General features: G+C 43.1%; 1 protein-coding gene across 1 annotated transcript in view; it reads left to right on the forward strand.

The window, feature by feature from the left end:
- NDUFS4 (NADH:ubiquinone oxidoreductase subunit S4) overlaps window positions 1-15,820 on the forward strand; it is a 66,276-nt gene that overhangs the window by 18,823 nt on the left and 31,633 nt on the right. Inside the window, exon 2 of the mRNA XM_038765946.1 lies at window positions 13,037-13,115. Coding sequence (XP_038621874.1) covers window positions 13,037-13,115 — 79 coding nt within the window. The remainder of the gene's footprint in view (window positions 1-13,036; window positions 13,116-15,820) is intronic.

Below are 15,820 nucleotides of genomic sequence, written 5' to 3' on the forward strand. Positions count from 1 at the left end.
CTACTTTCAGCGCTTAGAACAGTGCCTGGCACATAGTAAGCGCTTAACAAATGCCATCATTATTATTCTTACACTGTTCCGTAGTTCCCTCATCTGTAAAATGCATATTTAGACTCTGATCCCTCTGTGGGACAGAGACTGTGCCCCACCTGATTGTTGTATCTACCCCAGTGCTTAGTACAGTGCCTGACATGTAGTAAGCGCTTCCTCCACACTGTAAGCCCATTGTGGATCAGGAACGTGTCTACAACTCTGTTGTATGGTCCTCTCCCAAGCGCTTAGTACAGTGCTCTGCACACAGTAAGCATTCAATGAATACCTTTAATGGATTAATTAATTAACAGATACCATTAAAGCCATTTCATTTCATCAGAGAAGCAGCGTGGCTCAGTAGAAAGAGCCCGGGCTTTGGAGTCAGAGGTCATGAGTTCAAATCCTGGCTCTGCCAGTTGTCAGTTGTGTGACTCTGGGCAAGTCACTTCACTTCTCTGTGCCTCAGTTCCCTCATCTGTAAAATGGGGATTAAGACTGTGAGCCCCTCTTGGGACAACCTGATCTCTTTGTAACCTCCCCAGCGCTTAGAACAGTGCATTGCACATAGTAAGCACTTAATAAATGCCATTATTCTTATTATTATTATTATTATTATTATCAGGGAGGCTTCTTCGGAAGATCATAGAAGTCCTTGTTATGTTCTGCGCTGTCTTGAATCTTTTGAGACGTGGGACTTCGTTCCCTATCACACATGCTTCTTGTTTGCCTTGCAGTAAAAATGATTTCATTAAGATCAAAATTAGGGCTTGTAGTCTTCAAAGCTGGCTTAATGCTGTAATGTATTGTCTTCACTCTTTAGCTGATTTGTTAAGTGTATTTTTGATAAGTTTTGAGTTTTTTAATGAAACACTAAAATCTACATTACGATTAATTTTTGTCCATCCATTCACAAGTACAAATTGCCATATGGCATTTAACATTATTTACTGGCCGGGGGAAAATGGGTGATGTGTTAGTGTTGACTGAGAATGGAACTATTTATAAAGGGAGGCATCCTCCTCTCCAGAACTAAGCATTATTCATACATCCCGTGCCATAGGAGGTTGCACAGAGTCTATACATTTATGCTCTTTTAATATATTGTAAATAAAGTTGTGGTTTGACCCGTAAATGAAAAATACTCATTTGAGATTTTTTCCTGCTCCGATGTTCTCCTAAAGCCTTCTTGACACTTCAAGAGCCAACATAGAGAAATAGAAATCACAACCTTAATAATGTGACCCTTTTTCAACTTTTCCGGTTTTATTTGTTCAGTCGTATTTATTGAGCACTTACTGTGTGCAAAGCACTGTACTAAGCACTTGGGAGAGTATCTGTTTCCATATTAGCGCTGCCATTTGGTTGAAGACGGTTGGTTTTTGAGTTCTTACCTCATCTATTTGACCATTCTCTGTCACCATGAGATTTTTTTTTTCTGTTTTGAATTTTCTATTTATACTTCCCGCTTATATTGCCCTACCATCTGGGTTATGGTAGAAATCCAAGTCTTCCTCTTGTCATGCTAAGTTAATATGTATTTTACTCTATTGGCATGTTTCCATTTAATGGAATTCATCTGCAACTTCCATTTCTCGTCTGTCTTCCCTTCGATCAAATAGATAAAGCATGGTAAATACTCAATGTTTAATTAAAAGTAAATGTTTATTTCCTAAAAGGAATCATTTTCTGCAACATAGGCTTTTGTTTTATTTATGGTCTGGTTCATCTTTCCTGTCACGTAAGCTTTTTCCACCTCCTTCTCGGTGTGGTTTGAGGATCCAGATACGTAGGTTAAGGGAATACGTTTGAGGTGCGGTATTCCAATTTTCTTCTGTAGTTCATTAGTGATCAGATTGTGAGCTCGCCTTGTGAACCGTGAGCATGCTGTGGGCAGGGATTGTCACTCTTTATTGCTGTATGGTACTTTTCCAAGCGCTTAGTGCAGTGCACTATACACAGTGTGCTGAAAAAATACAATTGAATGAATCAGTTTATCCTGTTATCGTGACCCAGTCTCCCCTTTTTCAAAACACATCATTTCCCTCCAATTATTGACCAAGAGAGGGTGCTAGCTGATCAGTCAGATAGCTTTCCACTCTAAATATCGATTATAGCTCTTCTGAATTGTCTTCACTTTATTAATACCTGTATCAAAGCAGAGCAGAAGAATCCCTTCCCTTTGGACGGTCAACACAAGTAGAGTTGGTCTTCTGCATGCCAGGAAAGCTCAGCGGTTGGACCTAAGTGTGGACGTTTTGCTTTGCCCTGTGATCAATCAATCAATCAATCAATCGTATTTATTGAGCGCTTACTATGTGCAGAGCACTGTACTAAGCGCTTGGGAAGTACAAATTGGCAACATATAGAGACAGTCCCTACCCAACAGTGGGCTCACAGTCTGAAAGGGGGAGACAGAGAACAATGTGGTGAACAGGGAGTGTCTGTCTATTGTTATGTTGGATTCCCCCCAGTGCTTAGAGTAGTGCTCTGCCCGCAGGAAGCGTTCAATAAATACGATTGATTGAATGAATGCTTGAAAACCCAGCGGCCGTGACGATCACCTCTGCAACTACATCGCAGACCTCCTCGAGACTTTCCTTATTTCCGTGGCTGTTACCTCTTTTCAGGCATATAGTAATACTAATAACGTCATGACGATGGTATTTGTGAAGCGCTCACCATGTGTCAAGCACCGTTCTAAGCGCCGGGATAGATTATCGGGTTGGACACAGTCCCTGTCCCACACGGGGCTCACAGTCTTCATCCCCGTTCTCCAGTTGAGGTAACTGAGGCACAGAGAAGTGAAGTGACACGTCCCAGATTGCACAGCAGACAAGGGGCGGAGCCAGGATTAGATCCCAGGGCCTTCTGACTGCCAGGCTGCTTCCTGCGTGAACGAGGTGCTCCTTTTCTTTCGTTTGTTGGCTCCTTCTTTGTCCGTTAGGTCTGAACGTCCCTAACAGCCCTGGGAATCATCATCATCATCAATCGTATTTATTGAGCGCTTACTGTGTGCAGAGCACTGTACTAAGTGCTTGGGAAGTACAAGTTGGCAACATATAGAGACAGTCCCTACCCAACAGTGGGCTCACAGTCTAAAATCTGGGTTCTGTTTGAGCCTACCCTTAGGGGTCTCAAACTGGCTCCAACCCATGCCACCACAGCCCGGTGTTGATGGTGGCGGCATCCTCAAACCGCTAGTTTCTTGTTCTGTATTACTCTCCCAAGCGCTTAGTACACTGCTCTGCACATCGTAAGCACTCAGTAAACACCATTGAAGGAATGGTAATGTTCGGTATCAATCCGCGTTGACTGGGAACTCACGTCTAGGTGTTGTTTCTTGAAGTGTTTTCCTTTTTTAATGGTACTGGTTTAGTGCTTGGTACGTGCCAGGCACTTTACTAAGCGCTAAGGTAGATAGAAGCTCACCAAGTTGAACACAGTTCATGTCCCATGTGCGGCTCCCAGTTTTCATCCCCATTTTACAGATGGGGGAACTGAGACAGTGAAGTGACTTGCCCAAGGTCACCCAGCAGACAAGTGGCAGAGCCGGGATTAGACTCCAGGTCCTTCTGGCTCCCAGGCTCTTAATTGATTATGGAATTTATTAAGCACTTACTATGTGCCAGGCACTGTCTAAGCACTGGGGTGGATGCAAGCAAATCAGGTTGGACACGGTCCCTGTCCCACGTGGGGTTCACAGTCTCAATCCCCATTTTCCAGATGAGGTAACTGAGGCCCAGAAAAGTGGCATGACTTGCCCGAGGCCACACAGCAGAGGAGCGGGGGAGTGGGGATTAGAACCCAAGACCTTGTGACGCCCGGGCTCTATCCACAACGCTGTGCTGCTTCTCTTCTTAACAGTTGGCCATGCCGCATCTCATAAGTCTGTTTTGTGGAGTCTTTTACGTGCAAGTCCCAGGCTAGTACCATTCATTCATTCATTCAGTTGTATTTATTGAGCGCTTACTGTGTGCAGAGCACTGTACTAAGCGCTTGGAAAGTACAATTCGGCACCAAATAGAGACAGTCCCTACCCAGTGGCTTCAATCTCTGACTGAAACAGGGTCCAGAGACCTATCTGCCACTGTCCCTTGGCGGCACTTAACTTCTCTGTACCTCAGTTACCTCATCTGTAAAATGGGGATTAAAACTGTGAGCCCCCTGTGGGACAACCTGATCACCTTGTAACCTCCCCAGCTCTTAGAACAGTGCTTTGCACATAGTAAGCGCTTAGCAAATATCATCATTATTATTATTATTACCATCTCACTCCACCACAGTCCTTTCTCTGATTCAGATTCATTCTCGGGGTCGAAGACCCCGAGTTCTCAAGAGCATAAATCGAGAGCCTCTCAATGATGTTCTCCTCACCCCCCAACTCTCGCCTATCTCTCTAGGCAACACATACAGATCCTTGATTCTAAATCCGAATCAAACCAAAGCACCATTATTTTGTAGACAAATGTTTAGGCTAGATGCCATCCTCGAGATTCACTCTGAATTTAACCAAAATATTTACAGGATTTTGTCTCCCCAGTTTTCTTTTCTATTAACAAATAATTAGTTACTTGAGATTCCACCTATGTACGGCAGCTCTCGGATCTAGTCGTCGTAGAGTTTACCTCGGCGATGACAGAAAATTAAACTTCCATGAAACGAGTTGAGATATTCGCTGTTTAAAAAAATCCAAGCGAATACACTTAGTTTTAAACTGAGTTCAACCTTAATTTATAAAGACACATGATTTGGGCCAGTGTTTCCTGACTGCTAAGAATAAGGCACGTCTGCTGTAAAGAATGAAAACTTGAGATTATTTTTAGTGTTTTAGTCTTTAAAGCTATATTTTTTTTCTTTTTCGTTGTTTGTTGCAGAAGGAAAGCTAAAGCAGGATGTCTTCCTCATGTTAGTGAGCGCAGTTGTCTCAGGTCCTGCCGAAGTGCACTTCACTGGACCCTAAAGGTGTTGAAGTAGTATTTGTCCCTAATTTATTACCATTGAATGACTTTAGTTAGACAGGAAAACTGAGTTGGTGTGGTTTTTTTGTTGTTGTTGTTTAGCTAGAAAAGTGCAAGAAAATGTAGAGTAACTTTAAAAATAGTACTAAAATAATAAATTGTTCAACCAACCTTGTTTTAATTTACAGCTGAACCAAGGACCTTTTTCTGTGCTTAGAGAACAGATGTCTTGATCTTACTAAATAATAGAACTTGGAAGGGATCTTAAAAATAAAGCTCTTGATGTTAGTGTAGAATCATAATGTGAGCGTTGCGTACTCATTAAAAGGCTCCACAAATAATGCACCCGCAAAATGCTGTTGAAGACTATTTTTTCCAAAGTTGTGCATGACAGAGTATTTGGGGTAGCAAATAAGCCAATTCAGTGCTGCTATAGAAGAAATCATATGTTCTGTGTTGTGCTTAGTGGAATACTTTGGAGGTCTGTTTGAATGTTGCGGTCTGGGATTCGGAAAGCAACTCACCGATCAAGTTGTCGTATGTTGGAAGTCATTCATGATTCTAAAGTATTTTCTTAGTGGGCATAAAAAAGTCTAAATTAGGATTGAAACCTATTGGGGTTGAATTTTAAGGGGTTTTGGGGTAAAAGTGTTCCATTTCCCGTAATCCTCTGCAGTTATATTCAAGAAAAAGAAAATTGGGTTATGTTTGATTTCACAAAAGGAGAATTAGTGTCCATCAGTAAAAGCCTCACCAGTATTGAGTGCCTTCTTTGTGCAAAGTAATGCAAGGGATACTTGGAAAACATAAGGCAAAATCCTGTCTCTCTAGTCGCGTGCAGTTTAATAGGAGAGAAAGTAGCTAAGCTAAGAGAGGGTAGCTAAGAAATAGATGTCAATAACAATGTACAGGTAGAAAAAACCAAATGAAGAACAATTGGGTAAATTCATGAGCAGCGAGGTGATTGAGCTAGGATGATCAGATAGGTGGGGATTCATCAGAGAGATGCTTCTTGGTTGACTTTTTGACATGGCTTTGGTGGAGAAGAGGAACTTGAGTGGGAAAAGCCAATAAAAAATGGTGTAGCAGTGGATCTGAAAGAGGAATTGAAAACAAGGGACTAAACGGGTTTGCTTGGAAGGAGTGAGAAATACTAACTGAGTGTAGCAGGAGAGTCTGTCAGTCATATTTGAGCACTTACTGTGTACAGAGCCCTATACTAAGCACTTTTGAGAGTGGAATGTAACAGAGTTGGTAGACACATTCCCTGCCCACAGCGAGTTCCCATTCTAGAGGGGAAGACAGACATTAATTAAAAATAAATAAATTATGCATATAAATAAATTGGGGAGGAAATGGGAGTGGTGCAGAAGGGAGTGGGAAATGAGGAAATGAGGGCTTAGTCAGGGAAGGCCTCTTGGAGAACATGTGTCTTCAATAAAGCTTTGAAGGTGGAGAGAGTAATTACCGGTTATGAAGGGGAAGGGCATTTCAGGCTAGAAGCTGGCTGTGGGTGAGAGGTGGGCGATGAGATAGATGAGATCAAGGTACAGTGAGTAGGTTGGCATCAGAGAGGCGAACTGTGAGGGCTGGGTTATAATAGGAAATCAAGCTAAGATAGGAAGGGGCAATGTGATTGAGTGCTTGAAAGCGGACGGTAAGGGGTTTTTGTTTGATGTTTGATGTTTTGTTGTTTTGGAGGTTCTTGAGTGGGGAAACGTGTCCTGAACATTTTTTGTAGAAAGTCTGTCCAGGTAGCAGAGTGAACTATGCACTGGAATGGGGAGAGATGCAGCGTGGCTCAGTGGAAAGAGCCTGGGCTTTGGAGTCAGAGGTCATGGGTTTGAATCCCAGCCCTGCCACATGTCTGCTGCGTGACCTTGCGCAAGTCACTTCACTTCTCTGAGCCTCAGTTACCTTATCTGGAAAATGGGGATTAAGACTGTGAGCCCCACGTGGGACAACTTGATCGCCTTGTGTTCCCCCCCCCCCCAGCGCTTAGAACAGTGCTCTGCACATAGTAAGCGCTCAACAAATGCCATCATTATTATTATTAGATAAGAGGCAGGGAGGTCAGCAAGGAGGCTGATACAGTAATCCGGATGGTATAGAATTAGTGATTGGATATACGTGGTAGCAATTTGGCTGGAGAGGAATGGACCCGTTTTAGCAATATTGTGATGGTGGAACTGACAGGATTTAGTGAAGGGTTGAATGACAGAGTAGAGTCAAAGGTAACACCAGGGTTATGGGCTTGAGATACGGGAAGGATGGTGATGGTGTCTACAGCGTTGGAAAAATTGGGGAGAACAAGGTTTGGGTGGGAAGATCGGAAGTTATACCTTGGATATGATAAGTTGCAGCTAACGGCATGACCGTCCAAGAAAAGATGTCTTGAAGGTAGAAGGAAGTGTGAGTCTGCAGAGAGGGAGAGAAAGGAGGTCTGGAGACGTAGATTTGGGAATCATTTGCATAGAGTTGGTAGTTCATTCATTCAGTCGTATTTATTGAGCGCTTACTGTGTGCAGAGCAATGTACTAAGCTCTTGGGAAGCACAAGTTTGCAACATATAGAGACGGTCCCTACCCAACAGCGGGCTCGCAGTCTAGAAGGATGAACATACGATGGTGAAACAAATCACTGTTATAAGGTCATTCTCATCAGCACAGCCAGACAGTAAACTTTCACTGGGGTGTTTTCTGGTATCCCTTTCTAAAAAGGGAACCTTTTTTGGACTTTTTCACAATTATTTTTTTTTTATATTTTTAAATATAAGAGCAAGATTCAAATTTGAATTTGGGCTATCATTCTAGTTGGACTTTTTAAAGAACAAAACCAAGTTCCCACACAAATGTGTTGTGCTATAAATCCTTTGCTGCGGGAACAGACTTTCTATTTGATCAGAATCATAGAACCCATAGTTGAAGCCATGGAAGTGAATGAGTTCTCCAAGGGAGTGGGTGTAGATGAAGAATAGAAGGGGACCCAAAACTGGGCCTTGAGGGACCCTCACAGTTAGAGGATGGGTGGCTGAAGAGGAGCCCACGAAAGAGACTGAGAAGGAACGGCCAGAGAAGTAGGAGGGGAGAACCAGGAGAGGACAGTGTCAGTGAAACAGAGGGTGGATAATATTTCCAGGAGAAAGGGGTGGTCCACAGTGTCGAAGGCAGATGAGAGGTTGAGGAGGATTAGGATGGAGTAGAGACCTTTGGATTTGGCAAGAAGGAGATCTTTCGTGACCTTTGCGATGGCGATATCTGTGGAGTGAGGAGGACAGAAGCCAAATGGGAGGGGGGGGTAGGAGAGAATTGGAGGAGAGGAACTTGAGACAGACAGTGTAGACAACTTGCTCAAGGGGTTTGGATAGGTTACACAACTTCTCTGGGCCTCAGTTACCTCATCTGTAAAATAGTCATGGGGTCTGTTAAGCACTTATATGCCAAGCACTATTCTAAGCACTGGGGTAGATGTAAGGTATGGGGTTGGATACAGTCCCTGTCCCGCACGGGGCTCACATTCTAAGTAGGAGGGAGTGTGTTTTAATCCTCATTTTAAAGATGAAGGGATTGAGGCACAGAGAAGTTAAATGACATGCCCGAAGTCTCATAGCCGACATGTGGCAGAGCTGGGATTAGAGCCCCGGTCCTCTTAGTCCTATGTCTGTGATCTTTCCGTTAGGCCAGGCTGCTCTGTAAAACGGGGATTCAACACCTGTTCTCCCTCCTACATAACTATGAGCCCCATGTGGGACAGGGACTGTGTCCAACCTAACATGTATCTGCCTTAGTGCTTAGAACAGTGCTTGACACAGCACTTAACAAAAATTAGGAGTTTCTGCTTGTGGAGCGGCTTTTAAAGAGCAGGAAGACAAGTGGAGAACGACTTTCTAGAGTACAGTAGAGCAGTGTAACAGACACATTCCCTGCCCACAACGAGCATATAGTCTAGATGGGAAGACAGACTTTAATATAAATAAATTACAGATATGTACATAAATGTTGTGGTGAAGGAGAATAAAGGGAGGAAGTCAGGATGGCGCAGAAGGGAGTGGGAAAGAGGAAAGGAGGGTTAGTCTTGGAAGGCCTCAGAGGAGGTGTACCTTCAATGAGGTTTTAGTGATTATAATATATATATAAGTGAATAATATATTAGTGATTATAATATATCTAGCCTAGTGTGTGTTTTCCTGAACATAAAATAGACGGTCTCAATGAAAATACAAGTCTCAGAATGTGACTATAAAAGAGTAGGAATTAGGAACCCAGAAAGTACTGAAATTATTGGAGGTGATAATATTCTTGCCAGTGGGCTCCGAGAAATTCAGGGTAAAATTCATGATCCAGTTTCACTGGGCAGTAAATTGTCACAACACTGCAAGATTAAGAAATGAGCATGTGGAAATAATGAAGATGTTATCTTAGTGTAATCACTGTAAAATAAACAGTGCTGCAACTTCTCTACTTTTCAGCATTAATTTAAGAGAAAGTTTGAAAAGGATTCTTACACAGCCCTGGTTTTCTTAACATACTCTCCGGCTCAATAAAGATGTAGATTAGAAGCATAATGGATGATATCTGGCCGTTCCTCTGAAAACCCGGATTTTCTCAATTTAACTTTTGCTTTATACTATCCTCGACCTAGAGCCTTGGTAGTCTCTTCCTGTCAAGTCATTTTGTTCCCTCAGCCAAAAAGGAATAATACCGGGTTTGTTTTGTATTCTCTGAAATTATTAGGGGTCGGGACATCATTAAGGATTACCAGTTGGGCAAGGGGGAAGATCTTTCCCTCTATCACCTCATATTTTCATCTCTGAAAGTCAGAGGGTGCGTCTGTTCATTTTGCAAAGATTTCTTAAAGAATCAGAAAGACCTTGTGTAATATGAAACACTAGCAGTCTTTACCTCGGTGAGATCAGTGGCTCTCTTTAGACAATGAATTTGTAGAAAGAGCCCAGGCTGGGGGGGTCCGAGGATCTGGGTTCTAATCCGGGCTGTGCCGATGACCTGCTTTGTGACCCTGGGCAAGTCATTTCACCTCTCTGGGCCTCAATTCCCTCATTTGCTAAATGGAGATGCAATTCCTGTTCATTGTCATATTTATTGAGCACTTACGGTGTGCAGAACACTGTACTAAGCGCTTATTCTCCTTCCTACTTAGACTGTTAGACCCATGTGAAACCTGATGATCTTGCATCTACCCCAACGCTTAGTGTACAGTGCATGGCAAATAGTAAGGGCTTAATAATAGTAACAATGATAATAATAATCTTGAATGTCTCATTGTATCTGCAAGGGAGCACAGCACTGACCCCGTTGAAAGTGGGAAGGAAAAGAAAGGCTTTTCTTTCCTTCCGTTTTCCCCTAATGTTCTGGCTGAAACAGGAGTATCTCTTGGTCTTCAGCTAAATTGCAGTTCCCACAGGGCAGCTCCAGGAAATACATGAGAGGCCTGACTTCTCCCGTATTTAAAATCGGGTTAAGATCAATCAATCTATCAGTGGTATTCACTGAGAACTTACTGGGTGCAGTACTCGGAAGAGTACAATACAGCAGACTCATTAGACATGATATCTGCCCCCAGGGAGCTTTCAGTGAACTGAGGAATCAATCAGTGGTATGTACTGAGTGCTTACTGTGTGCAGAACACCGTAGAGATGTTACGGAGGCAAGAGGAGATGCAAGATTGTAGAGAAGGAGAGAGGTCAGGAATGGAGTTGTAGATTTGGGAATCTTCTGCATTGAGCCGGTAGTTGAAGCCGTGAGAGTGGGTGTTGATGGAGAATGGAAGGGGACTCAGAACTGAGCCTTGAAAGACGCCTACAGTTAGAAGATGAGACAGACGAAGTGCCTGTAAAAGTGACTCAAAAGAAGCTGTCAGGGTGGTAGAAGGAGAACCAGGAGAGGATCGCTTCGGTCAAGCAGAGGCTAGGTAATATTTCCTGGAGACGGAGGCAGCTGAACAGTTAGGGAGGAATAGAATAGAGTAGTGACCATTGGATTTGCCAAGGAGGAGATTGCTGCTGACTTTAAAGAGGAGTGATGGGGGGCAGGAGCCAGGTCAAGGAGAGAGCTAGAAGAGAGGAAGCCAAGTTAGTAAATGTAGAAAACTCCCTCAAGGACGCCCTTTTTATTGTTTTTATGTACTTTCTATTTATTAGAAATGTTCTAAGCTCTGGGGTAGACTGTGAAGATGGGGAGAACTTTATTATTATTATTGATTTGGAGAGCAATAGCCAGTTATTGAAGGTTTTTGCAGAGTGCGAACATGTATGAGAAATGAGGTTTGTTTCATTCATTCATTCATTCATTCATTCATTCATTCACTCACTCTAAATCATTTAGGAAAATGATCCAGGCAGCAGACTGAAGTATGTGACGGAGAGGGGATTGATTCCCAGAGGTTGATGAGTTCCTGCTAATTGATACTGATCCATGGCTTGAATTTGTAAAATAACATTTAAAAAGTAAAACATACTAATGTGCCCACTCAGTATTAGGTTTGATCTGTGAGCTGTTCGTTGCATACCAGAATGTGTTTGTTTCTGGAAAAGTGAACTTCTCAATCCATGGCATAGCTTCAAAGCTTTGCTGACTTTAAAATAATCAGTAATGTTAATAATAATAATAATCCACTACTGCTGTAATTATTATTACAGTATTTGTTAAACGCTTACCAATCTAGGCTCTGGGGTAGACGCAAGGTAATCCGGTTAGACACAGTCCCAATGCCACATGGGGTGTATAGTCTGTCGGAGGGAGGGGAACTTAATCCCCATTTTATGGATGAGGTAACTGAGGCACGGAGAAGTGAAGTGACTTGCCCAAGGTCACAGAGCAGACAACCGCCTCTCGGTACCCACTAGGCCACACTGCTTCCCACGCTGAAAAAATTACAAATCCACATAGTTTATTCATCCAGTCGTATTTATTGAGTGCTTACTGCATGCGGAGCACTGTACTAAGCGCTTGGGAGAGTACAGTATAACACCTTTGCACAGTTTAGAGTTGATCTTTGAAGTAAATCTGCTCAACGTATCTCCCTTTTGAAGAAGGCAAACTTAAAGCTTAAATATAAAAGAGCTTGTAAACCCCGCTAGGGACGAGGGACTATGCCTGATTCTCACCCATGTATTCTTTCCCAGTTCTTAGTACAGTGCTTCCCATACAAGAAGTGCTTAATAAATACCATTACTACTGCTAAGGTTTATGAGACTACGTGTTACACCTTGCTCATATTGGTGACTCTGTGTATGAAATACTATGCCTCTCGTTGTATCAAAAACATATACATCCCTCTAGACGTAGATGGTAAGCTCATTGTGGGCGAGGAACGTGTCTACCAGCTCTGTCCTGTTGTTCCGTTGTACACTTCCAAGCTCTTAGTGCAGTGCTTCACACAGTAAACACTCAATGGGTACAACAGGTGGATTGATTTAGCCTGTTTTCCTTAATACCCAAATGGTAGTTCAACTCATTTTAGACACGCGGAGGTGATCGGAATCCTTAAACGTCACTACCGTAATTTAGGTGGATTAAGGCGTAACCAGACCTGGTCCATCTTCGTTTTGGAATTCCTCCCAACGAAGCCATTTTGTCCCCCTGCCCATCCCGTCACCAAGTCCCCCGACAGAGGTTTGCCCCACGAAGACTATACTAGGGATTCTTTCCCACTGACGCCATAATTTAGGGATCAGAGTTCCCAAAGGGTTGCCGCGGCTTTGTATTTTCCGCCCGTTCGTGACAGACCGGCTACTGTCCATTGACACAGAGCCGTCCGGTCCGTGCCACCAGCCGTCCCTCTGTGAACGGCGGCCCGGAGGCCAACATAAAGTGCAGCCTGTTGTGAACGGCTGAGCGAGAGGGTGCCAGAAACGCAGCAGACAGAACTAATTGGGGGAGAAAGAGGGGTTTTGTGCCTCCATCTCCCCCTCGCTCCAATTTTTTTACAAGACGGATATTGTTAAAGTAACTTGTTTATGTAAGATCTGTCTGCCTCTCTTTTCTCGTGGCATGAATCATTTTTTCACTCGAAGTCTCGCCCGGCAGGTCGCTGACCACTTCCACATGGCTGCTGGCAGAAGATCAAGTAGGAGACACGCAACTCATCACGGTGGATGAAAAATTGGTAAGAGTTTTCTACTACCCACGGCTGGGATTCCGCCTTCGGGGTTATTGCTCCACAATGAGCATTCAGTTTGGCATTCCGGGCTCTGAGAAGAAGACCGGACAACTGCGCATTTTCAGATTGCTTGCTCATAAAAAATGCAACGAGATGCAAAGAGATGATTTGTACATGAAAGCTCTAGTCTCGCGCACACACACACACTCACACACACACACACACACACACACACACACGTATTAAATGAGAAATTGAGAATGACGAAGGGCCCCAAGTTTGTTGAAGAGTTTACTCTGTGGTTGTATTGCAAGTAGGAGTTCTCTTATTTTGGTTACACGTAATTCTATTTTGGAACTTCCCACTTCCTCGACTATTGAATTAAATCGAAAGATTTGCCAATTGTGTCTTAAAGTGTGACTAGCCTTTCCTCTTTCTGAGCCATTCGGTTTTAAAATGCCACCCGGAGTCCTTGCTCCTCTCCACTTCATTTCTGCCTTTGCATGAGAGTGGAGATGACAACTCTAAATAAATGCACAACATTTTTCTATTAATCAGTAGCAGGTTAAAATTCTGGCAACCCTTTTTTTTTTTTTTTTACCCACAAAATTGTGCAAACGTGTGTCCAAGACTTCCGGTGGGAAAGCATCATAGCCGAAGCGTCTTTTTGCTTGCTTTTTTAAGTGTCTGTTTGAAGAGTAAGTTCATTTTTTTTCTTCACTGTTCCACCACCTATTGCCCTAGAATCTTCTTTCGTTTAGATGTGAAAAGCACCTGAAGTCGGTAAAACTGACGGACCGTACTCTAAGTGTACATTATCATCATCACAGTTATTATTGTTTATTATTATTATGGTATATAAGTGCCATTTTTTCTTCACTATTCCACCACCTATTGCCCTAGAATCTTCTTTTGTTTAGACGTGAAAAGTACCTGAAGTCGCTAAAACTGACAGACTGCACTCAAAGTGTACATTATCATCATTATCATTATTATTATTTTTTATTATTATGGTATATAAGTGCTTACTATGTGTCAAGCACTGTTGTAGAACCAAGATAATAGGTCAGATGCAGTCCGTACCCTACATGGAGCTCACAGTCTTAAGTAGGAGGAAAAAGTGGCACTGGGAAACTAAGGCAAAGAGAAGTTAAGTGACTTGCCCAAGATCTCAGAGCAGGCTCATTTCTTTCAGAATTAACTTCAGTCGATTTATTAAATATTCCCAATGCTCAGCAGTCTGCCCAATGGAAGTCACGGAAAGTTCACGTTTCTGGTTCACGTGCCTCAACTGATGTCATCATCATCATCATCAATCGTATTTATTGAGCGCTTACTATGTGCAGAGCACTGTACTAAGCGCTTGGGAAGTACAAATTGGCAACATATAGAGACAGCCCCTACCCAACAGTGGGCTCACAGTCTAAAAGAATGTCTAAATGTCGTTCAGAAGCACACAACAGTCCCTTCAGAGGCGTGATGTCGTGCCCAGGTAGATGTACTTTGTCAGGAGAAGGTTCCCTAATTCCAATATGCATAAGAAATTCATTCAATATGGAAGAATTGTGTGGCCTAATGGGTAGCACACGAACCTGGAAGTCAGAAGGACCTGGGTCCTAATTCCAGCTCTGCAGCTGGTCTGCTGTGTGACCTAGGGCAAGTCACTTCACTTCTCTTTGCCTCCGTTCCCTCATCTGTAAAATGGGGACAACCGTGCCTCTTGTGGGACAATGGACTACATCTAACCTGATTAGCTTGTATTTACCCCAGTACTTAGTACAGTGTCTGGCACAGAGTAAGCACTTAAATACCATTAAAAAAAAAAAAAATTGGGTGTCCTAAAATTTCACAAGGCTACTGCACCCTCTAAGTTTTGACACCACGCCCAATGATTTAAAAAAATGATGATTATTAAATTAAAACCCAGTCTGTTATATTGGACTTTCCCAAGGACCTAGTACAGTATTCTGCACACAATAAGCGCTCAATAAATGTGATTGATTGGAGAGAGCACAGACCTAGGACATGGGTTCTAATTCGGGCTCTGCCAGATGTCAGCTGGGTGACCTTGGGCAAGTCACTTAACCTCTCTGTGCCTCAGTTATCTCATCTGTATAATGGGGATTAATGCTGTAAGTCCCATGCAGGACAGGGACTGTGTTCAACCTTAAGAGCTTGTCTCTAGCCTAGCGCTTGGAATAGTGCATGACACATAGTAAGCGTTTAACAAAAACCGTCATAATAATAATAATAATAATAATGGTCTTAAGTGCGTACTGTGAGCTAGGCACTGCTCTAAGTGCTGAACAGTGGTATTTGTTAAGGGCTCACTACGTGCCAGGCGCTATATTAAGCACTGGGGTGGGTATAAGCAAATCGGGTTGGACACAGTCCCCGTCCCACGTGGGTCTCACAGTCTCAGTCCCCATTTTTCAGATGAGGTAACTGCGGCCCAGAGAAGTGAAGTGACTTGCCCAGGGTCACACAGCAGACAAGTGGCAGAGCCGGGATTAGAACTCAGGGCCTTCTGACTCCGAGGCCTGGACTCTATCCACTTGACTCTGCTCATAGATACATGTGACAATGCAGGGATGTTGGCACAAATACATGTTTTGGGATTTGGAACCCCACCATTCGCGTTTTGGTGCTTCATCCTCCTGGGGAACCCTAAATTACCATTCTTGACCGTTTTAAAAATCTTATCCAGGGCT

The sequence above is a fragment of the Tachyglossus aculeatus genome, chromosome 23 (assembly GCF_015852505.1).
Source record: "Tachyglossus aculeatus isolate mTacAcu1 chromosome 23, mTacAcu1.pri, whole genome shotgun sequence".
Lineage (NCBI taxonomy): Eukaryota > Metazoa > Chordata > Mammalia > Monotremata > Tachyglossidae > Tachyglossus > Tachyglossus aculeatus.